Source organism: Melospiza georgiana, chromosome 11 (assembly GCF_028018845.1).
Source record: "Melospiza georgiana isolate bMelGeo1 chromosome 11, bMelGeo1.pri, whole genome shotgun sequence".
NCBI lineage: Eukaryota > Metazoa > Chordata > Aves > Passeriformes > Passerellidae > Melospiza > Melospiza georgiana.
In genome coordinates, this window is record NC_080440.1 from 9,836,384 (window position 1) to 9,862,675 (window position 26,292).

Here is a 26,292-nt window from a genome sequence, read left to right on the forward strand (position 1 = left end):
TCCACTCCCAATGCAAGGACTCATCACAGCTGGATGTCTCTGGAATGATTCTGAAGGGTTAACAAGAGATGTCAGGCCTCCTTGTACTTTGCAGAGGAAGCCAGAAGGTTGTGGCATCACACCACAAACTTTTACAAACCTACAAGACCAGGCCTTAAACAGCTGTGATTAACTGAGGCTAATAATAAAGGTAATAAAATACCTCTGACCTAGCAGAGCTGTTGGCTGTAAAAGACTCCTCAGGCAAATGCACCTTGAGTGAAAAACCATGAGAGATGGCTGTTTTGGGAAAAGCAGCTCTGGTGGAAAAGCTGGCAAACATTTACCTTGATGCAGTGTAAAAGTATCCTATGAGCTCCCAGCCCCTGTGGCTGAAAGAGTGATGCTAAAATGGATTGTGTCCCTGTGTGAACTCTAGATGACAGTGATGTCTGAGTGATGCAGCTGTTGATCCCTCCTTTGCAAAAGGTGCACTGCCAGGATAGCAAGAGACCTCTTGGTGGCAGAGGAGTCATCTCTGTTCTGCTCGGTGCCATCTTCATATTTATAAGCTGATATTTCTATGTGGCTCCATAGCCACAAGTCCAGTAAATGACTGTAATTAAACTTGATGTGATTTATTCACAAGGGTGGGTTCATTTATACATCATGGAGTTGTCTGTCCTAATCCAAGAATCCTTGAACAAACAGCTCTGAATTTGCATCTCATAAAGTAGCCAGCATTTTTCCACGGAGAGCATGAACTCTGGTAGATGTGTGAATATGCCTTCCTACCAGTAAAATAACCTCCCTGGGCTCGCTCCAAACTTGTTCATATCTCAGCTTTTGATGGGCCACTGCACAAGCTGTTGTGCTTGTTCATTTTCCTTGAATTCAGATGTGTGTACTTTTTCTTGATGCCTCGGCCTTTCATACACATCCTGTTGTTTGGACATGAATAACACAGCCAAGTGTCTGCTGCCTTTGATGCCTTTGTGTGCCTGGAAGCTGTGGTGCTGTTTTCTTACAACTGAATTGGGTGTGTGTGATGAAGAGTGACTGGAGGTTTAGTAAAAAACAAGCTGTCTTCTGTGAGGTATCTGTGAAAGAAAGGGGAAGACAAAGATGTGTTTGATCATTAACAGGAAGGGAATAAAGATTCTCTGGAGAAGGCTTAAAACAAGATAACTAATGTGTTCTGGAGAATCTTTGTGGTAAAATAACTCCACATTTTGAGAGGAACCTTAGACTTGATGCCATAACCCTAAACCTCTGTTGGAGACTACTCTAGCTAATGTTAGTGATTGAAGAGTGGTTTCCCAAGCTCTGATCTAGTGGACAGCCAGGTGATAAGTGGAAAGTCTAAAAAGATGTAGTTAAAGTGAACAAAACTGATAGATGAGAAGGGAGATGAGCATTTTCCCATGGTTGCAGGGAGCACTGCAGTCTTGCTTTTGTAGAGCCATGGGCCAGCCCAGGTGGGAGCTGAGATAATGTGGGAGATAACTTAGAGGATCATCTTGCTGGTGTTGCAGTATATGTAAAAAAAAGGAGTGTGGGTGGATACTGAATGTAGGAATATGTGAAAAACACCTTGCTTATAAATGCAGGGGGTCCCAAGAGACAAACTGTGCTGTAGCAGTACATCTCCAGCATAGCCTTGCCATCATGATCTCCTTCCAAAGTAAAAATCCTGCTGATCTCTGTTCCTGGAAAAAGGGGGTCTAAAGTAAGAGCCCCAAAGGGTCAGTTGTGGTTATATTGTCAGGTCATCAAACTGGAATAATATTGGCCTTTCAAGGCAGTTAAAAAGTATCACTGTGCATTTGGCTTCCAGAAATGCAATTAGAAGGGATAAATGATTATCTAATTTGCTGAGACATTTCGGTGAGTTTATTGGATTGTAGCTTCAGTATTTGCCATGAACTAAGCAGAGGAATCTGTGCAATTTTCAATGCCATTAGTTTGTGTTCCAGAGGGTGCAGATGCATGGGAAGAGCGGTTTGTGGTTAGATTGGGAAGGAAGTCACATTCCCTTGTGTTTCTCATTCTCATCTCTCAGCCATGGTGTTGATTATTAGAAAGGTGATGGTTTCTTTTTTCCCCCCTTGGTTGTTGCAAAAAATGTGACCAGAAATGGTTATTTAGGAGCAAAGTATGTTTGAACTTCAGAAACCAACAAAGGTTTGCCTCCTTGTGCCCTTCCAGGGACCCTGGGACAGTCACAGCAAAATGAGTTATTTTCTCTTTGGGGCCACCTCTGTAGAATATGTCAGTCCTTTGTGTGTCTTGTAACAGATTTGCCTGGCAAAAGTAACTCATGGCTGGTTGTGGGGTTGTTTTCTTCCTCCTTCCCTCTTTTTCCTTGTCTCCCTGTTCCCTCTTTTCCCACTGTGGACTGCAGGTGTGGCCTGCTGCAAGTAGGAGACCGAGTCCTTTCCATCAACGGCATCGCGACAGAGGACGGCACCATGGAGGAGGCCAACCAGCTGCTGCGCGACGCGGCGCTCACCAACAAAGTGGTGCTGGAGATCGAGTTCGACGTCGCAGGTGCGTTCCCAAAGGAGCTGCTGCTCCTCGCTGCCCATGGGGCTCTGCCAGGGCCTCTGCTGACCCACAGGAGGGAGAGTATTCAGCAGGCTCAGAGGGAGGAGTGAGAAACCCTGGGATGACGTTCTCCATTTCTTGTTGTACTCTAACGTGCACTGAGGTGGAGGGTTCTTCTGATCCTTTCATAAATGTTCTGTGGTCATTGCTTGGCTTAGATAAGCCTAAGGAGTAGATGAAGAGGACACACTTTAAATATTTGCTCATTAATAGGAATAATATTCATATTCATTTATGGCCTTGAAGCCAGGAGGGAGCCAAAGCTATAGGCTAGGGGTAAAGTGCAATTTTGTATTAAAAAAGTTTTTTTTCCTATTTACATTGACAGAGCTGCTTCAGTTTTGAAATACAGTGTGATATGAGCACTTAACTTGATGTTCAGAGCATGTATTTTTAATGAGAATCCAAATTTCAACCTGAAGTCCACAGGGTCTCAGATAACCTTATTTGAACCAATAAAGCAGTGCTTTATGGGCTTGTTTTCTTGGTTCCAAAGAAACCATCCATGCAACTGAAAACTCTCTTTTTTCTCCTTATTTTCTTTTTTGTTTGTTTTTTTGCTTTATAGAGTCTGTCATACCCAGCAGCGGTACTTTCCACGTTAAATTGCCCAAGAAAAGAGGTGTAGAGCTTGGAATTACAATCAGCTGTAAGTATTGCTCAGGCTTGCAGTAGCAGTTGCAAGAGCCTCTCCTTTCCACACAGGCATTTTAGAGGGCTCAACAGAGAGATAAGATCATGCGGGGTTTCTGTGGCACTCCAGTGCTCGTGATTTATCCCAGAATGAATCAGATGTGTGGCTCCTGCCTCCATGAGCTGGCAGCTGCAGAGAAAAGCAGTTGCATGAAGGGCTGGCACAAAGGATGTGTCTCAACTGGTCACTTGATCTGTGGTGCAGAATTATGTTATGTTATATGTAATACTATTTTTATTTCCTTGCTCACACTTGTGGTATGTTCTTTTTAAAAAGAATTGCCTGGGTCTGGTGGGACCCTTGCAAAAAGAGGTGGAGAGAGGAGAAAAAGTAAGAGGTGACCCCACAGCTTGAAGGGTAGAGAGGGGAAACTGCCAAGAGGAGAAGCATGAAGAGGGTGGTTGGGTTTAGAGGCAGTGGAAGCACTTTAAATTCCAGAGTTTCCCAGGAATTGTTTCATTTTACAAGCTCAAGCCATGCAGAAGGAGAGCCATGTGCCAGGACTTGGTATGCACTGAGAGAAGAGAACATAAACCTTTTTCATTTTCTCTCTTCTCTGCTCACTCTTAATTATCTCGGTTTCCCTTCTGAGCATAGTTTTTAATTTAAAGATCTTCTGGCCTCTTTGGAGAGGGTGCTTTAGGGGGGTGATCTAGGCAGATCCATCCCAGTTTTCTGGCTAACCTGGGGTCTTGCTATGCCTTTTGTCAGTGAATTTTTCCTGTATGGCAAACACATGCAGCCCTTGGATCACTCATCCCTCTCTCACTTCTGGGTGAAGTCAGTTGAATCATCTGAGGTTTGCCATGCCCAGAGACTGCCACCACCTCTGGTCTGAAGAAGAGCAGCTTGTGAGACTGCAGTAATGGGATCTCTTGTCTGAGCCCTCAGGAGCACAGATCCAGCTGTGTCTGGGGAGTGGAGTCGCAGGGGACACTTGGAAACTGGGTTTCATTAAAAGAGAAGCTATGCTAATTACCTCTTGACATTTACAGCATTAGTTAGAGAGTTAATTGGAGGTGTTCTGGTCTAAGTGGGATGATTCTCAGGAGTGACTGGAACATTGACAGGATGATGCCTTTGCACCTAGTGATATTTCTTGTCCCTCTTCTCAGCGTCCCCTATTTGTGCCACAAGGACAATCCTGAGAAATAACAGCAGTGTTTAACATTTGACTTGGTGGCAGTTAATGTCTGAAGACATCAAAGTGCTTTCTGAAAGCAGCAGGCTGTCTGTAATGGCATTTCACTGGTGGGGAGCAGTGCATGGTGCAGACTGTGCTGGGTTCCAACCTGCTGCCCTGCCACTGCCTTGGCATTCCAGCCTCAGGGAGCAACCCAGGATAATGGATCTGGTAGCAAAAGCTGGCTTGAGCAAGGCCCTATTAAGTTTCAAAGTTTAGTTTATGTCTGGGGCTAGAGAGTAAAATGAACTTGGGAGCTGCTGGCAAGAACAGAAGTTTTTATTTGTGAAGTCTTATTTGAACAGGATCTGCTTCAGATATGCATTTACACTTCAAACATGTTTTTATGTTGGAAAGGTTTTAATTTCAAATCTGTTAAAAGAAGTGATTTCACACACTTTTTTGAAATCACTGCTAATAGAAAGGAACTGACCCCTGGGTTTTAAATAGATGCCCATTATTCAACTACAAAGCAGCTTTTTAACGCTATAATTGATTTGATCTTTTTGATTGCTGAACATGTTTGTAGGACATTGTTTAAGTAATGCACATGCATAAACCTGAAATATATTGCAGTTGTTTCCTGAGTCAAAGCCAAAATTATACTTAAAAATGGAGAAAAAGACACCCAGAGAATGCGGTGGCAAAGATGAAATTCAAGCTTAATCCTAATTTTGTTTTCATATATTAGTCTATATAATCCTATGTCCACATGATCCTTAGCAAATAAGTTCATAATTTTTTCACTCTGCCTCTGACCAGGCAGATAAATATACCAGCTTCAAACATTAAAACCAAAGCAAGCAGCCTTATGTTAAGTACTTCCTGCAGAGACATGATGTGCATGCAGGAGTGTGATGCAAGCAGCAAAAGAAAAGAGGTAAAAATAACCCTTCTCTGTTTTGCTCAGTTCCTTTCCTCTCAGTTCTGCTGACTTGAGTGTTTGTGTAGATCTGGAAAAAGCTTTTACAGCTTTCCTTCTGATATGGAAAAGTATATAACTACTGTTTTAAAGGGCTTGGTTTACTGGCCTCTTGCATTGGATTCTTGTTACCTACTCTGTAAAACTGGAGCAGCTTGAGCAGATGAGAAGGTGAAGGGGTCAGAAGAAGATCCACTGCACTGTCATGGCCACAGAATTGGGTTTATTCATGAACTTTATAGTCTAGCTACACTACAGAGGTAAGATGAGTTGCTTTCACTGAGTTTTACCTCTTGGCTTCAGCTGGCTTCTCTGTAGTTAATTCCTCTGCCTAGGAAGGTTTGCCTCTGCCTTCTTAAATGGGCAGAGGTGTTCTGACCTCATCAGGGGAGCACTACAGAAATAAATGTGATCAAGTTCTTGCTGTGCTGTGGCTTTCAGAGCTAATTGGGAGATTGGCTAGGTAAAGGGTAGGGGGAGAGCAGGATTCTTGATGGATGAATTGGAAGAATTCATGTAATGGAGCTGGCTGTAGGAGGAGCCATAAATCTGCTGGAAATGCTCATAAAAGGACTGGAAACCCAGGAGATTTGTGTATGAGGAGGGCAGATGCTGCTGGTTCTGGGATGAACTTGCAGAGAGGGGCTGTACTTGTTCCTGGTGAGGGGCAGATGTTTGCTGAGGGCATTTTATCTTTCAGAGATTTCAAGGATTTCCAGAAAGAGGAGGCTTGGGCTGGATGAATCTTCAGCTGTGGTGTGAGAGCATGGATGGGTTTCTTGCCCCTGCTCCAACACAGTGTGGCAAAGGGGCACAGCAAATCAAGATGTATGGTGGAAATACATGCATTTAGCACTATTTCCCTTTCCATTCTCAGAGGATAAGTACAAAATCCAAGGGGTGAGCCTCTCACTGACAGTGCTTTGAACTCCTGAGGGATCTCTGTGCCCTCAAGCCTCATTTCAGTCTCCTCAATATGCTAAATGACATACACTGAAGATGCCACGTGTGTGCTGCTCCATGCACTTTGTCCAGAGGTGAAGGATACAACGCCAGCTAAACTCTCATTTTCTCTGAGAAAATACCCAGTATCTCAGCCTCTGTCTCAGAGAGAAGGGCATTTGCTTGTAGAGCAGCTACTCTGGCTGAAGAGCAGACCATACTCCTTTCTGCTCCAAGAGCTCTGAAGCTTACCTGTTTGCAGCAGCCTCTGGGGCTCAGAATGGTGAGGATGCAAATACTGCTAAACTGAGAGTTTTGGCACAGGAATGTGAAGACTTGACCCTTGTTAGCCTGAACAACCCCTCTCCATTAGCAGAACCCATGCCTCAAATGCTCTGATCTTGCTGGCTGAAGCCAGTTCTAATGATGCAGTTGCACCTTTGAAGGTTTTCTGTAAATCTCTTATAAATTAAAGTCTCCAGCAGCGAGAAGCTAATAGTCACATATTCTCAAATGTTCAATACCTCAGCTCTTATAATAAGGCATAGATTTGTTATTCCCCTCTGCAAAATGATAGTTGATTACACAAAAGATTACCTTTTGTATTGAGAGTTTGGGATTTTTTTCCTGTCTCAAATACCCTCTCCAAGGGCTGGTTGTGACATTCACTGTAGGGTAGAGATGTGTTGGTGTTGCTGTTTCAAGAGATACCGAAATTGCCATTAATTTTAGATATGCATTAATGCTTTATATAGCTTGTTTATCAAATTACCTTTATATATCTTAACAAATCTATTCCTGTGCCCTTGGTGTGAAGCACTGCAGATAAGGAGGAGGCAGTATATCTGCTTGCAGGTGATAAAACCGGAATTTGGGTAGATAGATAACTTCGATTAAGTCGCTTAAGCAGTGTAATCACTGTCCTAGTGAGAAGATGGATCTCTGAGCCCAGCAAATCCAGTTTTGCTGGCTCTGTATCAGCCTGTGCCCTGCCACCAGCCCAGGCAAGCGTGTCTGCAGGCGGGGCAGGCTCAGCAGCCACCTGTCCTGCCCCCTCACTCACACTGCAGCTGATTCACTCCACTGCTTTTATCCTGGTGGGATGTCCTGATCTGGTTTTGCTACCTGGAGATTGTGAAAGGAAAAGGATCTGTGATGAGGCAGATATCCTGCTGGAGGCACTGGTAATTTATGCACCTGCTGCTAAACTTAATGAATGATAGAAGAAAATTTGGGTACTGAGGATTTGATTTTCACTGCTGCTTTCGTAATCAATTCTGATTCACTTTTTTCCTCTTCTCATTCCTTAGCTATCCTGAGATTATTTGGTTTCTGACTTTGTTGTTTCCAATTCAAAAATTCTTCTTATTTAAATGCATTCTTATGGCATTATTACAATTTCTTTAATTACACATTGGCAGTGTTGCTTTGACTTGGTCAATAATGAAGGGCATTTTTAGCAGGTTGATGCCTGTGAAATATGTGCTGGTGCTCCTTGGAGGGGAATAATTTACCAGCACAAGTCATTATGCATTCTATTAAAAACACAAGCTGGACATGTGTTCCTGGCCTCATCATCCATCACGGTGTAAACACTGAGTTAGCCACAATCCCAGCAGAGAGACTGAAAGCAATTTATGAAAAGTAAATAACAGTATTGATCAATTCACCTTTTTATCACTGCCCTGTCACCACTGCCAAGCAGTGTTTTCATTTTGAGTTTCTTCCCCACCACATGCTTCTACCTTTACCAGCTGTTGATTTATGGAGCCTTCTTTGGGCCACTGGAGCAGATTTAAACTGTCTTTTGTACTGGAAAATCCACCAAAAATACAAACGGGTCTGAAAAAAAACCTGTTTCTACCTGAAGTGGGTTGCCCTGGCAGATGGAGGCCACAGCCAGGATGCCTGCTGAGAGTGAGCATGGGTTTCTGCACACCAGCTCCTGCCTCCATCTCTTCCCTTGGCTTCCTTTGCTGCCATCTCCATTTCACACACATGAGAGCAAAACCCAGAGGCAAGGCTGAGTGTCCAGACTGTGTCTTCCTGCAGCAGAGTTCCCAGGACAATGTCCTTTGAAGAAATATAACCACATTAACAGCAGAAATGAATGGATAAGGAGGCTTTATTCATCTGTGCAAATGTCTTAATGCCAAAGACCACAGCCCTAATAATGATGTACTTTAGGTTGGTGCTGTTTTAATTGCAGGCAAATTGGAAATTGTCTATTCAAAATCTCACCAGGGATTCATGTGTCTAATGGCTCTGACCTCTACTGAGCCACCCCTTCAGTGACATTGCAGTCTCTCACTGTCAGACAGGCAGCTGTTGCATGGATAAACATTGTCACCCTGTGTGAATGGCCAGGATGGTTACAAATGTGGGGCTCAGGGGTGCTCAGGGCAGCCTGATCCCAGCAGCCAGGCAGGAAGCCCATCTGGACACTGCTGGGCTGCAAAGAAGGGCTTTGGGATGCCAAAGGTTAATTAATGGAGTCAGTAACCACAGGTCTTTAGAATGAACAACAAGCCTCTGTTATGTGCTGTGAGACTTCATTATCTTAACCTTGTATCTTACGCCTCTTGAGAGAACGTGGTTACTCATTAAGTCTCTCTAACTTACTCTTCAGATTTGATGGTTTTATAAAGCCTTTGCATTTACATTAAGAAATTATGTGTGGTGATCCCCCATCCCTGGAAGTGCTCAAGAACAGGTTGGGTGGGGTTTTAAGCCCAACCTGGTCTAGTGGAAGATGTTCCTGTTCCATGAGTGGAACTAGATGATTTTAAGGTCCCTTCCAATCCAAGTGTTTCTATAATGACTCTGTGATGAATATTTAGAATGTTTTACATTTACAAGGACTGCCATTTATTAAAGTTTGAGTTCTCTGTTGGTAGAGACAGTTGTATGCAGTTGTATATGGCTCTTCCATTTAACTCAGGTCTCAAGGAAATCTGTTCTGAGAGCAAAACTTCTAAAAAACGTCTGCAAACAAAACCCAGGATGAATTTTACTTAAAACTTGCTTTGTTCTCTAATGGATAAAGCACTTGGTTTGTTATCCCTGCTTCTGTCATGGGAAGCTTTTGCTGTGTTCAGTGCTGACACCAACTGTGGAGCTTCAGAAGGACAAGGTCTTGTTCTCTGCTCAGAAAGTGACTGTGTTCAGGATCCCCCCACATGCCACAGGACTTGCAAGGCAGACATTGAGATAAACAGAAATCTGCTGAGCTCGAGGCATGTTGTTGTCTGTGCTTTCTTGCTGGTTTTTTTTCGCCCCTCCCTCTTTTCTCTCTTGGTGTTCATGGTCTCTGGACATGTTGTTGAGCTGTGGCTTGGTCAGGTTAGGGATGGCCATCCAGCCCACCACCAGGACAGGTTAGGATCCTCCCTAACCCCTTTCTGTCACACTGCCTCTGCTTTGAAACTAGTAAACAAACCTTGCAGTGAAAAGCATTTTTGCTAACCTGGATTGTTTTGACAGAACCAGGCTAGGGAGTGATTAAACATGCAGCAATGCCACCTGACCCAGGGCTTAGGGTGTGCTCACAGGGTCTGCCCTCACTGCTGCTTGGACACCACTCTGTACACCTCTGTCAGCAGCAAATGCATGTCCTATACTAAAAAGGAGAGCAACAATAATAATTGTACATCTCAATCCCTGTGCTGTTAGTCCATGGTGTGTGGCCTTCTCAGTCAGCATGGAGATTTCTGCATTGTTTTTACCTGAACCTCACCCTTACTCCCACTACTCAGCTTTGCCCAGTGTCTCTTGTCCTGACTGCAGTCTGGCCCATGCTGTGGGCAGGCTGAATATAGGCACAAGCCCTCTGGGCATCTCCACAACATCTTCCTCCCTTAGATCTGCAGACAGAGCACAGCATGAGTGTCCAGTCCAAAATTGTCTGGTACCAGGCTCCAGTAAAACGTGGGGAAAATAGTTCCTCCAGGCTCTGTACCATTCAGCAGTCACATTGCTGTGACTATTATAAAATCAGTCACAGTCTGCTTTTTGCTGTCTGACCTCACTGTGGCTCTCAGCCCTGCCACGACTGAGATTGGCTGTCTTTTTTCTCTCTTTAGTACAGAAGGTTTGGTTATTTCTGGGAGAGGATATCCTTAAAGGTGTTGGGTTAGACATATGTTTTCAAATTTCATAAATGAATATAAACAACAGAAAAATCTAGAGCAGAGAGGTTGGTAAACACTTACTATGTCTGACTTTCTGGGTGCTCTCTAACTGCTGTTCAGGCAGGTGGATCTCTGTGTGTTTGGTGCCACGTGCCTCACAGATATTTTAATCTCTGCCCTGCACCGGATATGTTCAAAGGCTGTGAGTTTCTTTCTTCCCACACAGTTATTGTGAGAAGCTGAGAAGCTCTGTCAAATTTAAATGAGGCAATGCAATTCCTGTAGGAAGGCAGGGTGGAATGGATGCTCTTTCTTGGTGTATGTTTGGCATGTGCATGACAAGGAGGTCAGGAGGAGTTTGAGTCATAAATCTCTCTTGGGTATCTCAGGAGAGCAGCAGGTCTTGCAGGCAAGTCTGAAAATGTAAATGGTCCCAGAGATGCGTATTCACATCTCGTGGGCTGAAAAAGTTATCAAGGTCAGCCAGGAGATAGGAGCTGGAAACCACCCACCCCTTCCAGCTCCAGCACAAACCACCCCTGATTCATCTGGTTGTATGATTAAGTGCCCTAGAGAGCTGAACCAGCTGAAAAACTGAGCTTTTTCCCTGGGTAATTTTCCACCTGGAAAATTTCACAGCCCACTTTACTTGAGGAACACAGAAATGCTTGTATGGAGTGCGGGGCAGAGCTGGGTGCTCTCCAGCAGCAGTGCTAATTCTGACTGCAGCCATGGCCTTTGGCTCCCTTCTTTTGTATGTGAGGGGTGGTCAGGGGTGTTCTACAGTGCTGGGATTGGCAGTGCCACCTCTTCCTGTTGGACACCACACATCTGCTCCTTCAGGAGTCCAAAGGAAATTACCCTGGGCAAAGGGCAACGAACAAAGTGCAGGCATTTATATTTGTTTTTTTTTTTTTTTTTCCTTTCTTTCTGGAGAGGCTTCCAGAGTTCAGCTGTGAGGCATCATTTTGTGATGGGAATATAAATCCCCTTTCCTTATGGCTGCTTCTCCCCATTAACTCTCCACCATCCCTGTCCTAGACAGCAAACTCACCATCAGGCTTTGTACCGTGTGTCTCTTTTGCAGCGGCAAGCAGAAAGCTGGGGGATCCTTTGATCATCTCTGACATCAAGAAGGGGAGTGTAGCACACAGGTAAGTGCAGGATTTTCCATCTGTCAAACCCACTGCAAAATGGCCTTCCATGAATGTCTACCAGAGAAGCTGAATGTAGCCCAAGCAGTAGCACTTGGGTCTGGATATTTCCAGAATCCAAGGAGATTTCAGCACTAGAGGTTTTTCTTAGACCACAGTAGGGTTTGCAATAAATCTTGTCTGTATTGAAGTGAGTAGAGTTGAGCTAATGGAGAAGATGACCAGGGCACTGGTTTAGATGTCAGCTGAGTCTCTAGGAGATGGATGTTTAACATTTAAGAGCATGTGGTAAAAGGCTTCATATATCCCAGGGGGTGCTATGGCTCATCAGGTAGTTTGCCATGTCTCAGCTCCTGCTTTGGTGAACAGAGAGAGTGAATTGTGGGCACTGGTGGAGAACTGTGCAAATAACTCAGGATTTATTGACTTCCCCTCTGGTCCCAAGACCTCATAGCAAGGCATTCAGAGGAATTTAGTGTGTCTGCATTGCTTATTTCTAAAAGTGCTCACACAAGATTTTCCATAAGGGGTAGAATATCTGTCAGTTAAACATCAGGCATTTTCAGGGTTATAGGTTACCCAGGATATTTATCTAACCTTCCTGGCCCGTTCTGTCTGGATGCATGCTCTACACAAATTTCCTCTCTTTAAAATTACAGGTGTAATTTTGTAATTAAGCTCATGGTTGTTTTCCAGAAAATATCAAGGACAGTAAAAAGTTAACATTGTCATTTCCACTGCAGAACTGAATGTGTTGTGGGATCTGAAAGGCAAATACAAATGTACTTATAGTTTTCTTTTCCTCTCCATGTAGAACTGGCACCTTGGAGCCAGGAGACAAGCTGCTAGCCATTGATAACATCCGACTCGACAATTGCTCAATGGAGGATGCTGTGCAGATTTTAAGGCAGTGTGAAGACCTGGTCAAATTGAAGATTAGGAAGGATGAAGATAACTCTGGTACAGAAATCCTCATGCAAACTGGTGCCTGTCCACTGTAATGACATTTCCCAATAGGTAGTGCAAACTAACAAAGATAAGGGCTGCTGCTATCCAGTCACCACTTTCCAATTGATTATAGTCTATTTTTGTTATTCTGCCCTTAAGTGATGTCTGGAAGGTTAAAATCCTATTTGGTATGAGTGTCACTGAAGACTTCTGGCTTTTGCTTCTAGAGGCTGCAAGTCTTTCCTATGACTACTTTTATTTGGGAAATGACAAGAATTCAGCATTCCTGTTTTCTCTTTCAGACGAGCAGGAGACAACTGGTGCTATTATCTACACGGTGGAGCTGAAGCGATACGGGGGCCCTTTGGGAATAACCATCTCTGGGACAGAGGAACCTTTCGATCCTATTGTCATTTCAGGCTTGACTAAACGAGGGCTGGCAGAGAGGTGAGGTTTGAGGACAGAGCAGTTGAATTGATTTGAGAAGGGGTCTTGAACCATGCCAAGTTTCCTCTGCTGTCATGAACTCTTCTTTGGTGCCTTAGTCTGCTAAGGAAGAAAGGTGCTCTGAAGGTACCAAGTGACATGAAGCAGTGGTGGGGGCTGTGCTGCTGGGGCAATGAGAGGGACGCTTGAGGAAAGTCAGACCCAGTGAGTCAGGTGAATTCTGCAGCCAGGAATACATATTTATTTGCCCCTCTTCCACAGTGGTGCTTCCTGGTCTGGGATTTGCCATGTGTGCCTTGTGTCAGGAGAGTACCCATCCTGCCTACGAAACCACCATAGGCTCTGTCCAGGACTCCCCTGTTGCTAAACTGGCTTATGACCATTGCAGTGGTGTGTCCTGCTGAAACCAGGGATCTCAGGTGTATTCTGACCTGTCCTAGCTTCTTGCTCACTGTGTTACATGTGAGGTATCTCAGTGTAGGCTGGTGTGCCCAAGCATCAGACATTTATACTGAATAAATGTAGGAACAGATTTACCTTCAGTCACCGGGGAAGTTACTGTGTACCTGGGTCTGAATATATGTGGATGTGTGGGATTTAAAAGATCAGGACATTCCTGAGAGTATAAGTGGAGCTGAGTCATACACTCTATCTTAATTAATCTTTCTATACGGGAGCTGTGACTTGTAAATAGATCATTTCAGCAGCCCTGACTCATGCTTCTCTGAGGGTCTCTTACTTTGTGCTGCTGAAGCAGAACAGCAACAAAAAACCCCCTGAACAAACTGGTGTAAAGTGCAAGACCTTGGGGACGTTTGACAGCATATCTGGCCTTTTGGTTTTTTCTGTCTCAAGACCATGCTCCCTTTTAGCTGGGCTGTGAAACAGCTCCGTGTCCTTTACTGCATTGGGTCCCCAGAGCTCTCAGCACACTGCTGTGCATTTCCATTGCTTCCCTTTGGGGCAGAATGCAGAAGGTCTGTGTCTCCTGGGAACGAAGGGGATGGACTTAATCATTAGTGATTCTTCTCACTGGGGATTTTATATCACTGCCTGTCACTGCAGGGTTTGATCTTCTTCCCTATAAAATAGTAGCCACAGAGTATCTAAGGCTTTTCTATGTAGCACTTCTGTATTGTACCTGCAATCCAGGATGAGAGAGGTTAAGAACAGCAGCTCAAATGCTGTCAGGTGTCAGAAGACAGGATTGTACCTTTGTTGATCTCAGTTCCCTTTGCAATTCCACGGCTGTTCCTCCTTTGAACTCGGACGCACATCGGTGCCTGTGCCCAGGAATGCAGTGCGGGCGAGTGCTGCAGTACCACTGAATTTTGATCAGGAGAGAGCAGCCAGTGAGCAATGAAAAGCCTTGTGAGAAGAGTGATGGAGCTGTTCAGCATGCTCACTGTGGCTGAGTAGCAGATAACAGCATGGGGACAGGCAGCACAGGGATGTCTCTGGGTAACCTTGGCTCCCTGTGGGGAGGGTGAGGAGCACTGGGATGAAGGCTGCTTGCAGGAAAGGTGCTTTATTTCTCCTGTGAGTGAGAGAAGGGGATGAACTGACCTTGTCAAGGCAAGAGGGGTGCTCCTAGTGCCATCCTAAATTGTCGCTTTCCTGATGTCTCTACCTTTATCTGTGCCACAGATGCCCTTAGCCAGGCTCTGATTGAAGGAGGGGGTCTTGAATCCAAATCCATGCTCGTGTTGGAGCACAGGATATTGTTCAGCAGCACTGACACTGGGACCTGATCCCAGTGTCTGATAACAGGAATCCACAGGCCATTCTTGTAGAGGCACAAGTGAAAGTCTGCTCTGCATTTTGGGCTGCTGGCAGTGGGGGAGGCAGGGTGTCCTCTAGGATTTGTCACACATCTGTCTGTGGGTGACTGGCAGCCTAAGTCCAAAAGGCTTCAGAGTCAGATGATTTAGGTTTTATCTTGACCTTGAACAATTTTTTTTTCCTTGTGTCTGATCTTACAGAAACCTCCAAAAACAGCTCAGGCTGTTAGAGTGGTGTGGAACTGTGGCTCTCTCCCATGTTACTGTCTGTGTCCCCTCCTTGAGTGCCTGCATACAGCTTAAGCACAGGACTTGTGCTTTCCTTCTTCTTGACCAAGGGAGTGTGCTGAACACTGAATTCTGGTTGAGGTGTAATGGTTCTCCAAGAGCAATTTTTGGCTATTGCTGACATCTTAAAGTGCCAGACCAGCCTCCTTTAGTGCCACCTACTCAGGTAGATGGGGGTGGCTGTAGGAGAGTTTGGTCTAGGAGTATCCAGCAGCAAGCCATCTTGGCAGGGAGGAAAACGGATGGTGACCCTACTCACGTGCCACGTTAATCCCTACAACATGCATGCAGACTCCTCTTCCCCAGTGCTTACTGAGAAGTTCTAGCAGCCCCTTTTACACCTTTCTGCTTACCTGTTACTCAATTCTGCTCTTGCATGTCCCCTCTGAGCAAGAAGGGACATGCAGCCCATGGCTCCTTGGGTGTTTGAGGTGAGTTAAGGACTGTTGGTAGTAATGGAGAGGCACCAGGTCACTAGCTGGAAACTGCTTTCTCTGTCAGTCCTGCTCAGCTTCTGTCTGCCTGGGCTCACAGCGGGGGGCTGAGAGGGCTGGACTTTGGTTTGCTTTCTCCCCTTTGAAGAAAAGTACCTGGCTGAACATGACCTTTCTCTTTAATTGTTTCTGTATTTTTCCCTGCTGAGAGACTTTCACAGTTACTGCAGAGCATCATGTTGTTCAGGGCTGGGTTGGGCTGGTGTCTTGGATGGATGTGTTCACATGCTGGGAAACCTTTGGGACAGCAGGAAACCCTTGAATGCTGAAGCACTGCAGTGAAAAAAGGATCTTCTGTAAACTGCCAGCAGTTTAGTTTGATTTTTTAAACCACAATAGATGAAACTTTTAGGACAAATCCTCCAGTCCCAGTTTCACCTGTAATTTGTAATCTGTAATGTGTTTGAACACAGAAATGTTTGTTTCCCTGACAACTTTTCCAGGCTGATTTGGGTGGCACAAGACGGACATCTAGTGGCTGGTGGGACCATCATGGCACTGCTGAGTTCCTCAGCAGCAGCAGAAGCCTGAGCAGTCCTGCCTGCTGCTTGGCTGCATTTCCTGATTTGATGTACTTATACTGGATGTTTCACAGCAATGTGTCTACAGAGCTGTGATATTCTGGGGAAAGCCAAGCAGCTGTTTTACCTGCCTTGATATATCAAATTCCAGTTCTGCAGGAACTGTCTGCAGTCCCGTTTGGAGATGCAACCCGAGGGAGACAAGTTGCCAAAAAGCCAAAAAGGACAAAAAGATATTGCAGTCCAGATTTTCATCTCCTTCTGACTCCATCACAGAGGTTCCTGATAGCAGAACTCCCACAGTACTTGAGGAGGGGGTGGTTGCTGCTCTTGTGTGCTGGCATTTGGGAGCTGGAGGGTGAGTTTGGAAAGCTCAGTCCAGCTCCAGGCTTGGCAGTGGCAGTGGACGCATCCTGCCCTGCCTGCTCCTCCCAGAGCTTCACTGGGAAGAGGTAAAGTGAGCCTTTGTCTGTGAGCAGACAGAGGGGAAGGATGGAGAATGGAGAGAATTGCCATGACTTGTTAGTTTCCTCATGCCTGTTGCTGAAGCCTGAGGATTTGTCTAGGTGAGAGCAATAGCCAGTGCTGGAATGTGGCTGAGCAATGAAACACAGCCTCTTCCTGAGCTGGTGGAGAAAGTCACGGGGTGTAGCTGAGTAGGGTGAGCTTTAAGCCCACCATTAACTGCAGCTAGTTCAGCTCATGCTTGCACACACATGAGCAATTTTGTTGATTTGTTTTGGTTTTTTCCAATAGGTTTCTAGGTTTGTCTCATAATTTCTTTCCATCAGGGTGATCATGTCCTTCAGTTCCATGTTTGATGGCTGTGTTGGACTCCACATACTGAAAATGTTTGTGCTTTTAACCCCGTTGCATTGAAGTGTTTTGTCTCTAAGCTGCTCTGCATTCCCAGCTCCCAAGGGGCCTGGGATTTGAGGAGCTCATATGTTACCATGTGTATTTGTATGTCTGTGCCCATGGACGCTAGGGAAGAACCAGATTCCTGGTATGTGGTGAAGAGGAATTCACAGCTATAGAGTGTACCAAGAGGGAACAATGACATATTTTAAAGTGTTCATTTCTTCCAGCAAGTGCTGAGTGTCCTGTCCTCCAGAGGAATTGCTTCTCTGGAGTTCCTGACAGTGTCTTTTCCCTCCAGAACTGGAGCCATCCATGTCGGGGACCGGATCTTGGCGATCAACAACGTGAGCCTGAAGGGCAAACCGCTGAGCGAGGCCATCCACCTGCTGCAGATGGCAGGAGAGACCGTCACCCTCAAGATCAAGAAGCAGACAGAGAGTGAGTTGAGGAGCTGGGTGGGGAGGGGGAAGGCTCACCCCAGCAGGGACCCTGGGCCATGGAACAGGCACTGCTGGGTAGTTTCTGTCCTGTTGTGGAAGGTGGGATGGGGCAGTGTGGTCATGGGCATGTGGGAAAACATGCGTGTTTCTTGAAATGCAGACTCACAGATGAAAGAAAGGCAACCCAAAGCCTCTCTGTGGTAATGGGAAGAGATGAAACAGCAGGTTTATTGGCAATAGTAATTTTTAGTTCAGATTGAAACCTTGTACTGTTGTTGCTTCCCTGTCTGTGTTGGTATTTCTTACAGAAGTGAAGCAGAAGTTACTTTTAGAAGTATAAGAATATGGGATTTTTTAAAAAATATAACCCTGCTAAATGAGCAAGGAGACTCTGATTTGGGAGAATCCATGAATTTCCCACACACCCCCAATCTTTAATTCAACTTTTTGAAAACAATTGACAATAAATCTGTTACACTTCTTTTCTTGGCTTGGGGTTCTAAGATCATCTTTCGAAGCATCCAACTTCATTCTAGGGATCCCCTTCTGATTTCTCTGCAAAGCTCCCTGTGGCTTTGAAGGTGTTGTTGACATAGTATAAAAAAATCAGAAGCATAATTAGTACTGGCGAGTCACTGTTTTTTTTTCATTCCAGTCTCTCCCACCCCTGGTATTTTCCCTTTTTTTGGTGCCATGCTTCTGCAGTCTGTATATTTGGCTGGACTTACCCAGCCAATGGCCCACAGTGCTGTGGGAATTAGAAGAAATCAAGAGATAAACCTTTCTAAGCAAGATAGCCTGTCCTGCATCTGAAAAAGTGGAATCACTCTTAAACATAGAACCTCTATAGACCTCAAAGCAGTTTGCAGATATGTGGCAATGCACCTGTTTTACAAATGGATGAAGAGTGGGCAGGGAGTAGGGATGTAGCAAATAGAGATAGAACTGGAGAATTGATTCCTCTTCAAGAAGCCCCAGTCTCTTCCCCTGTTGCCAAATGTCTTGGTCTTTGGTCTAAAATGCTCTTTTCTCCCCCTGCTGACACTTAGCATTGTCACAGGCACTTGGTGAAATAATTGACATGCAAGTGCCTGTTGGAAACTCGTTAATCATTCTGAGAATGAAGCAGGTGTAATTGAAATTTCAAGGTAATCTTGAGTTAATCATGGTGAGCAATCTTTTGAAGGCTTGGAAAATAGGGACTTTCAGGACACCAGGCTTTGTTTGGTAAAATAATCTGTCCTCATTGACAAATGCAGACTTTCAGAGGGCTTTTTATCCCTCAGGTCAGAGATCCAGGGTGTGGATGGCTAACAAGATATCTAATCAACAAGAGCTTTAAAATATTCAGTACAAAGAAGTGCTTATGCTGAGAAACCATTCTTTGCATAGCTTTTGCCTGAAAGGAAATTTGATATAATGATAATAAGAGCCTGTTAGCACTAAAATAATGAAAGGGAAGGTCTGAGCTTCATCATTCACATTCAGCTCCCATTTTCGAATCACCGATCAGGGGAAATTCTGCCTCAAAATACCACACCCAGGAATTCCACTGTTGTCACATGTGTGGGAGACTCTGGAGAGGTGGTGATCAGCTTTGAGTTCTGAGGTTGTACAGTCATGGAAGAGGGCTGTAACTTCAGCAGTGGTGGTTGTCACTGGAGTCTAATAAAACAACTGTTTGTAGCCAGGTTTGCAGCCAGCACCTGCCCTGGTGCTGCTCTGAGTATGAAGGAGGCCCTCTGAGTCCAGAGAAGCTACAGGGTATTGCTTGCAGGAGCCAACACTTCTCTGGGCAAGGCTGTTTGGAGGAAGCTTCCAAATGTACAGGAAGATGTGCTTGTGAATTGAGATTAGGTCCCAGCTCTCTCATATGTGGTAATCCTCAAATCCCCATGGCTGCTCCTTGTATTCCATGTGCTAAAAACTCAGAAAGGCATTTTTTCTTGATTTAGCTTGAGATAAGGATAATGCATTAAATCCTTTCAGCTTCATTGCACATGACTTTCTCAGCTACTTTTGAAGAGCTAAAGAGGTACTTTAAAGACTTGCAGTACCTGGCCTTGCTCCCATGTCAGCATAAGCTTTTCCCTGAGGCTTGCTCTTCGTGCCTCTAAAGCAGGATGTTCTGGTTGCAGAATCCTACCCCAAGAAGTCGGGGAGCATAAATGAAGTGAGTGACCCAGAAGATGACCTGACAGACTCCCAGAAAACTAGCAAGCTGTCTGAGATATACTCCACCACAATTCCAAGCGTGGACAATACTGTGGAGTCCTGGGATGGCTCTGCCATTGATGCTGGGTATGGAAGCCAAGGTAAGCCAGGGTTTTGTTTTCTTAGGGGTCTCTGCTCTGTCTGGGTCTTGTCTCTGAACAGGAGCCAAAGCCTGTGGCCTGACCACATTTGTACGGCCTATTGCTTCCAGAAAGGAACAGAATACATTTCAGAATGCACTCAAGTGGTGCTTTGAATTGGTGTATCTCTTTAGGCTTTTATTGGCACATTTGTTCTGGCTTATATGGCATCACACTGTTCTCATAATTTTCAAAGCCATTACAGCACTTTATAATTCTCATAATCAGAGACAGTATTCACTGGCCATATGTTTTACAGAGTATTTGGTCCATAGCTTACTTTTATTTCTCCAGAGAGGCCTTGTAGGATATAATAATCCTCTTCAGGATGTTTTAAAATCCACTAGAATGTCTTGTGATTAGAAGCACTTGCTTAACAAAATAATTAAGGTAATACTACAAGAAAGTATCTCTCTCTAGTGAGTGATCAGATGAACACATCTCTTCAAGGTCAGGTTTATTCAGCTGTAGCTTCCAGCAGATGTGAAACTGGAGTAGAGGATACTCTATGGGAATATATTTTTACTTGGAGAAAAGCCCTGGAAAATAGTTATACCAGTTCAGATTTAGTGATGTAAGCTAGCATTAGCCCATGTTGAAACAAACCAAAATCCTGAATCAACACACAACAGGAAACTGGTGGAAAGGCTCCTGTCCAGAGCAGAATGTGAAACCAGGGAGGGATGCTGCCTGGTGCTGCTGCAAAGTGTGAGTGTGCTGGGCTCACTGCACTCCGGCTGAGTTCAAAGGACAGCACTGCCCAGGTGTCTCTTTCCCCATCCCTGTGTCTTCCTTCAGCCTCTCTTCATCTGAAGTCTTAATTAGGGAGCCCAGTTGGGACTGGAGGCTTCATTAAGGAGGAATCCCCTGGCCTTCACAATGCTGCAATCCTTCTCCATCTAATTGAATGTTAACACAAGTTGGACACTGGGAAGTGATTGCTTTGCCGGTAAATTGAGAACAAGTAATTGAGCACAGCACCCCAGGGAGCCGGGCTGGTGCCAGGCTGCCCAAGATCCACACACTGCAACTTTGCTTCAGGGGCTCTCTTGTCTTCCCTGCTAATTGCATTTGGCTGCATGGTGGTGCAGTGGTGCTGGCTGGGAAGGGGGTGCTGGAAGGTAGGGAGAAGGGCTTGGATGGTTGCCCATGGGATGGCACAGAAGGCAGGGTGCAGGGAAACCTGTGAATCAAAGAGCCTGGAGATTGGGGATTACACCCCAAATGGAGAACTACAGATCAGGCTCTGCAGCCTTGAAGGCTTTTAGGTTCGTCCACAGCAGTGAGACTTCCCTGAGATTGCTCAGGGAAGGATTTTGGCAGGGAAGCTGTGCTGGGCCTGGTGGGAACATGCCACCAGGTGGCTCTGAATCCCAGGGATCCCACCCTTCTCCCTGGAAGGAGGAGGTGAATCTGTAATGACTCCAAGTGACTGCTCTGGACACGTGCCCCTGTGCCCAGCCCAGATCTGCTGCCCACCCTCTGCAGGGACCTGCATCCAGGGCCCCTGTCCTGCTCTGGCAGGCAGTGAGTGCTTCCCACTGCTGTAAGATGTTGGCAAGCAATTTTCCTGGGGCTTTCTGCAGAGAAGTCTAACCTTTAAAAACACACAGAGGAAACAATCAGTTGAATGAAATAACAGACCTTGGCATTTTCAGAGAAAGTGTTGGCATTGTCTTTGGGTATTTCCAGTGCTCTTAGCAGTTTAGGACATCAAGTCTCCCTTAATTGCATATTTCTCCATTACTTCTTCCTGTTTGCTTGGCACAGTGTGTGATGGGAGCATATGGTGCTTCTTGGAAAGGCTCTGAGGATTTCTCTGAAACACTGAATGGCCAGTAGGAGGTGGGCAGGGGACTCAGGAGATTTATTTCTACTGCAGATGGCACTGACACTGCTGAGGAATGGTCTGTTTTGAAAGTTTTCTGTTTAGGCATCTTCTCATGAGACTTGAGGATCTTGTGACTTGGTAGCGATGGATTTTCATCTCTGGAGTAATACACTGCAGTATGGAAAAGTCCATGGGGGCAGATGTAGTGAAACTTGTCTGATTTCATACTAACAGTCTGTATTGATCTCCTGTCAAATGTGATAGAGATGAGCCTCCTCTGCTCTCAAGCCAGCAGAGCTTTTCATCCTATTCCTTGCTTTTCACACACACGTCCCTGAAGCAGCTTCCTATATCTGCACCAGCTGATTCCAAAGACATGGGAATTCTGAGAGAACTGGCTGGCAGCTCTTAGGATAAGAGCTGATTTTTCCTTATCACCACCACTGAGGGAAGCTTGTCAGGATCTTCCCTTTGCCCTTTGAAGAACTTGTTGTATTTAAAGGTGACTGATTCAACTACATAATTTCTGCTGGGTTCAGTGTGGAAACAGGAGCTATTAACCACAGCTGGCCCTGGCTGGAGGCAGGATCTGCATCTGTGTGTATGTGTACTCCCAGGTCTGTGGATCCCAGACCCACACCATAAAACTACTGGGAAGCAGGGGAAAAAAGGAGAAATGGGGCATCCCATGTCAAAATCCGGAGAAGCTGCTTTGGTTAAAGCCAGAAGAGGCTGGAAGAACTGCTTTTGAATGACTGAGATGGAAAATGTACAGTCCATGTGATCTCACTTTTGGGACCTAGGGGAGGAGGCTCTCCTGGCTCTGCATGTCCTACTCCACTTGGGGTTTCTGACCAGGTATTGCCCTCTCTCTTCCTCCACTCCTGGCTTCCCTAGGTACCTACATACCCCAGGCTGCTGGCATAGCCCTCCATCCACACGAGTGGAGACACAGCAGGCAGAAGAGCAGCACCCCTCCAGCAGACCCCAGGAAAAGCTACCCCTACATGGATGGAAGCTTCAGTGAAGATGACTGGGACAAGCCCAGCAGGTAAGGAGAGGTGGGAGGAGGATGGAGGTGTCTGGAGTGTCAAGGCACAGGGACAGGGGGACATGGGAATGTGATGGAGTGGCCAGTAATGTCCCACTTGGCATCAGGGAGCTGTGGGGAAGGATGCTGGTGGTGCACCAGCTGTGTTGGGCCGCCTCCCCATTGCCAGGTTACCCTGAGTGTAGCTGTGTGACAGCTCTGCCATGGCCAGGTGACATTTTGTGTCTGGAGTTAGGGTGGTCTCAGCTGCATGGACCACAGGTTCCTTCCATGTTTCTTACTCCTGCCATGTAAAGGCTGCAGTATTTTTGTAGCTTAGGTGTAATAAATAGACATGGTCAGGGCTGTCCCTCTATGTGTTGGCCAGGCTTTTTTGAGTAGGGATGCAGCTTCACACCAGCTCAGTGCCACAAAGCAAAAGAGGCCAACCAAACCCTTGGAGGACCAATGTGAGGTTGCATATCCATGTTAAAATCTACCAAAACTTTGGCTGGATTCTCTCTCCATCACACTTTAGCTCTTCCAACACTTCAAAAAAAGCTGTACTCAGTGGACATGGTCAAATTAATCGCCAGTTCAATCAGCATGGGGAAAATGCTGTAACACCTCCTGAATTCAGGGAGGCAGCTGCAGCTGCCCTGTGCTTTGGGTGGAAATCCTGCTGGATCTGCCTTGGCCACAGGCTGCCCCTCACTAAGCCACACATAATGGAAAAGCCCCATTGCTTCAAAACTTCCCTCCCTTCAACATCCTCCAGAGTCCCCACAGTTGTGTGTGTCGTGTTGTTACTGTCGGTTCTTTTTTCTCCTATCTTTTTTCCTTAACTTTTGTTTGTCCAAACAAAACCCTTAGAACATCTCATGGCCATTTCCACGTATTTAAAGATGATCAAGCTGGCAGGAAGGCTGGCAGCGCTGGAGACTTTGTTCTTGTTTTGCCTCTCAGCAAGAGCCAGCTCACAGAGGTCACTGCTCCCTCCTGGCGAAGCTGCTGGCAGCTGGAGTTGGCAAATCTGAGCCCTTGAAACCCCCATGTCCCTAATGAGGACTCCAAGCCCTGGTGTCAAAGTGCAAGTGAGATGGTTTATGTTGCTGAGCCCTCTTTATTAAAGAGAAAAACAAACCCTGACAGCCTTTAGCCTGGAAGAACCTGCTGACCCAGTGATGTGGGAGCCCATTCTGATTCATCTGTGTCCTGGATGTGTTTGTGTATTGCTGCTCTGAGAGGCAAGATTGGTAACTAGAAGGGACATTTGCCTCTTTGGGAACCTGGGAGCAGAGGAAGGAAATGAGTAAAGGGAAAAAATAAAAAAATTCCTTTTTGGGGGAAATTTTGGTTTGTTTTTATAAAGTCTTGCTGGGTGTTTGACCTTTCTGCCTGGCATAAAGGCTACTGTCCTTTAAAAGCTGATGAAAGATAGGGGGTGAATTTAAAATACAATAAGCCATGTCATGTACTGCTTTCTTCAGGAAGTCCATGATCCCACAAGGAGCAAAAGGGTGTGTGAGTGAGTTTCTGCCTGCTACAGACTCCCATTTAAACCAGTGGATCAAAGGGAAAGTGTGTGCTAAAGACTTTGCAGTCATTAAACATCTGGAAAAACAAAAATGGGTCATTATATATTTCATGGAGGCCAAGCTCTCTGTGACATGTTCTCAAGTAAAATGTTTTGACTTTATTGAGTGGCTGTGGTGGATGAGTTTCCCTTCCTGTCTGTGGAGCTGAAGACCATTAAACCATGCAAGATACTACCACAAGGTGCAGAGCTGGAGCATCATCCATGCAGCTCCTTATAAGATGTATAAGATGCATTAGGGCTGCTCCAATATCACTGTCCCCTTGGGGCTCTTCCCATGACTCATTAATGGGTTTATTGTGGTATTGATTTAACACCACAGAGAGTTTCCTTCAAGAGGCTCCTGTTAAACAGAGCACTGGTGGTCTGAGTTTTCCAGTCTGGTGTTCAGTAAGCAGTGTCCAGCATCACCTGCTTTTTTGTTCAGAGGATTTCACCATGTTTAATTGCTGTTTGATTTGGAGATATGAGAATTGACCCTGGCTTGTGGTCAGAGATAAAAAGTGCTGCAGCTGCCAAGGTGGGGAATTGCAGAACCCTCAGCACACAGTGGTCACGTTAACGTGTGTTTGTACCAGCTTGAGAGAGGTTCTCTCTAACCTTACTCTCTGTTGTAGACAGAACTGATGGCAAAATTTACACAGCTGTAAGTGCCAAGACTGTTATACAGCAAAAAAAAGAGAGACCTCCTGAAAGTAACAGCTCAGTTCCCTGGCCATCCCAAAGCAAATGAAACTCGGTTTGTATGGGTTGTACATGACACTGTTGGTACTGCTGGCTGTAGTGTGCGTTTGCTTGTCCAGCCCAGGGCAGTCATTTTTATATACATCTTTGCATTATTTACTCTCATAGAGACCTAATGTATTTATCATTTTCTCACCATGTCTGTTACCCTCTGTGTTTTTCTCTCTCTTCTCAGGTGTTCTGTGTCTCAGATCTGAGCTCTATCCCATCAGCCTTTGTACTAACAGTCTCTGAGGCTCCTGGTTTACCCATAATGCATCCTTTTTTCTTTCACTTCTCTATTTCACCAAAAGGTCTTCCTAAACCTACAATCTTCCTACAGGCACTTTTTAATTTACCCTTTGAACTTTGACATTACTACACCAACTTAATGCTTCCTTTGAAGGACACTTGCCCTGTTAGTAAATGCATGGAGGTCTCGTATGTGGACTCTTGTTTGAAAAGTTCATATTGTTTGCTTTTGTATATGAAGATTCTTCAAGTCTGCTTTTACTGGTGAGACACTTGCTGTAGCCTTGCAGCTTTCACCCCGCTGCAGAAGAGTGCTGACAATATTTGGTTCCTACGTTACAACAGATACCCCAACCGCCAAAATGGCCTTGAGACCACTCATGAGGACAATTTTTGGCGTGTTTTTGGAGAAGCTTTGGAGGATTTGGAAACATGCGGCCAGTCTGAACTTTTGAGGGAGATTGAGGTAAATCACTTTCTGAATTTGTTGCTGACCTGACTGTTTTGCTATTTCCATAAATGTTAGACCGTTTCCCCAGATGTTACTTGCCCATAACATCCCTGAACTGCCAGTGGTGTGAAGGGTTTGGGTTTAATTCCTGTCAGGCTTTGTGCTAATGGGTAACTCTGCCTTATTAGACATCTGGTTGTGTGTGCTCTTTCCCTGAGCCCATGTCTTGCCTGCCAGGAACTCCACGCCCTTTTCATGAACCGTTGCTGGCCAATAATCTTCACATGACTGTTGGCAGGCCTTCCCCATCCAGTGGTAAACCCTCTGCTTGGAAAGATATTGTCTGTCCAAAGCACTTGAAGGCCGAGCAAGAGGAGCCTGACAGGCCCCCATTGGGAGTGGAGCTTGGCTTGCTTCAAGTGCCGACAGACACACGTACCTTGCATTCAGCTGTCACTCTGCCGGAAACTTTCAGTGAAATAGGTGATTGGAAGCTTTTCAGCCAGCCTTCCCCATGGAAAAATCTGAGAAAGTAATTGCTTCCTGCAGAAATAAAGGTGTTTCCTCTCTTCACATACCACTTTCTCTTTTCTTTATCCAAAATGCTTTGGAGGTCATGTTATTGTGTCCGGTTATAGGATGAGGAGCCTGGATTTCTAAGTC

General features: G+C 45.4%; 1 protein-coding gene across 6 annotated transcripts in view; it reads left to right on the top strand.

Annotated features, from left to right (window-relative positions):
- Positions 1–26,292, top strand: part of GRIP2 (glutamate receptor interacting protein 2) — a 248,542-nt gene that overhangs the window by 212,810 nt on the left and 9,440 nt on the right. For all 6 annotated transcript variants that reach the window (XR_009115052.1, XM_058031751.1, XM_058031756.1 and 3 more), the window contains exons 13-21: positions 2,384–2,529; positions 3,155–3,235; positions 11,545–11,611; positions 12,426–12,571; positions 12,862–13,006; positions 17,250–17,389; positions 19,530–19,706; positions 22,474–22,627; positions 25,524–25,644. Coding sequence is in view for 5 of the 6 variants with exons in the window: in XM_058031751.1 (XP_057887734.1) it covers positions 2,384–2,529; positions 3,155–3,235; positions 11,545–11,611; positions 12,426–12,571; positions 12,862–13,006; positions 17,250–17,389; positions 19,530–19,706; positions 22,474–22,627; positions 25,524–25,644 (1,177 nt within the window). In the remaining variant the exon portion in view is untranslated. The remainder of the gene's footprint in view (positions 1–2,383; positions 2,530–3,154; positions 3,236–11,544; positions 11,612–12,425; positions 12,572–12,861; positions 13,007–17,249; positions 17,390–19,529; positions 19,707–22,473; positions 22,628–25,523; positions 25,645–26,292) is intronic.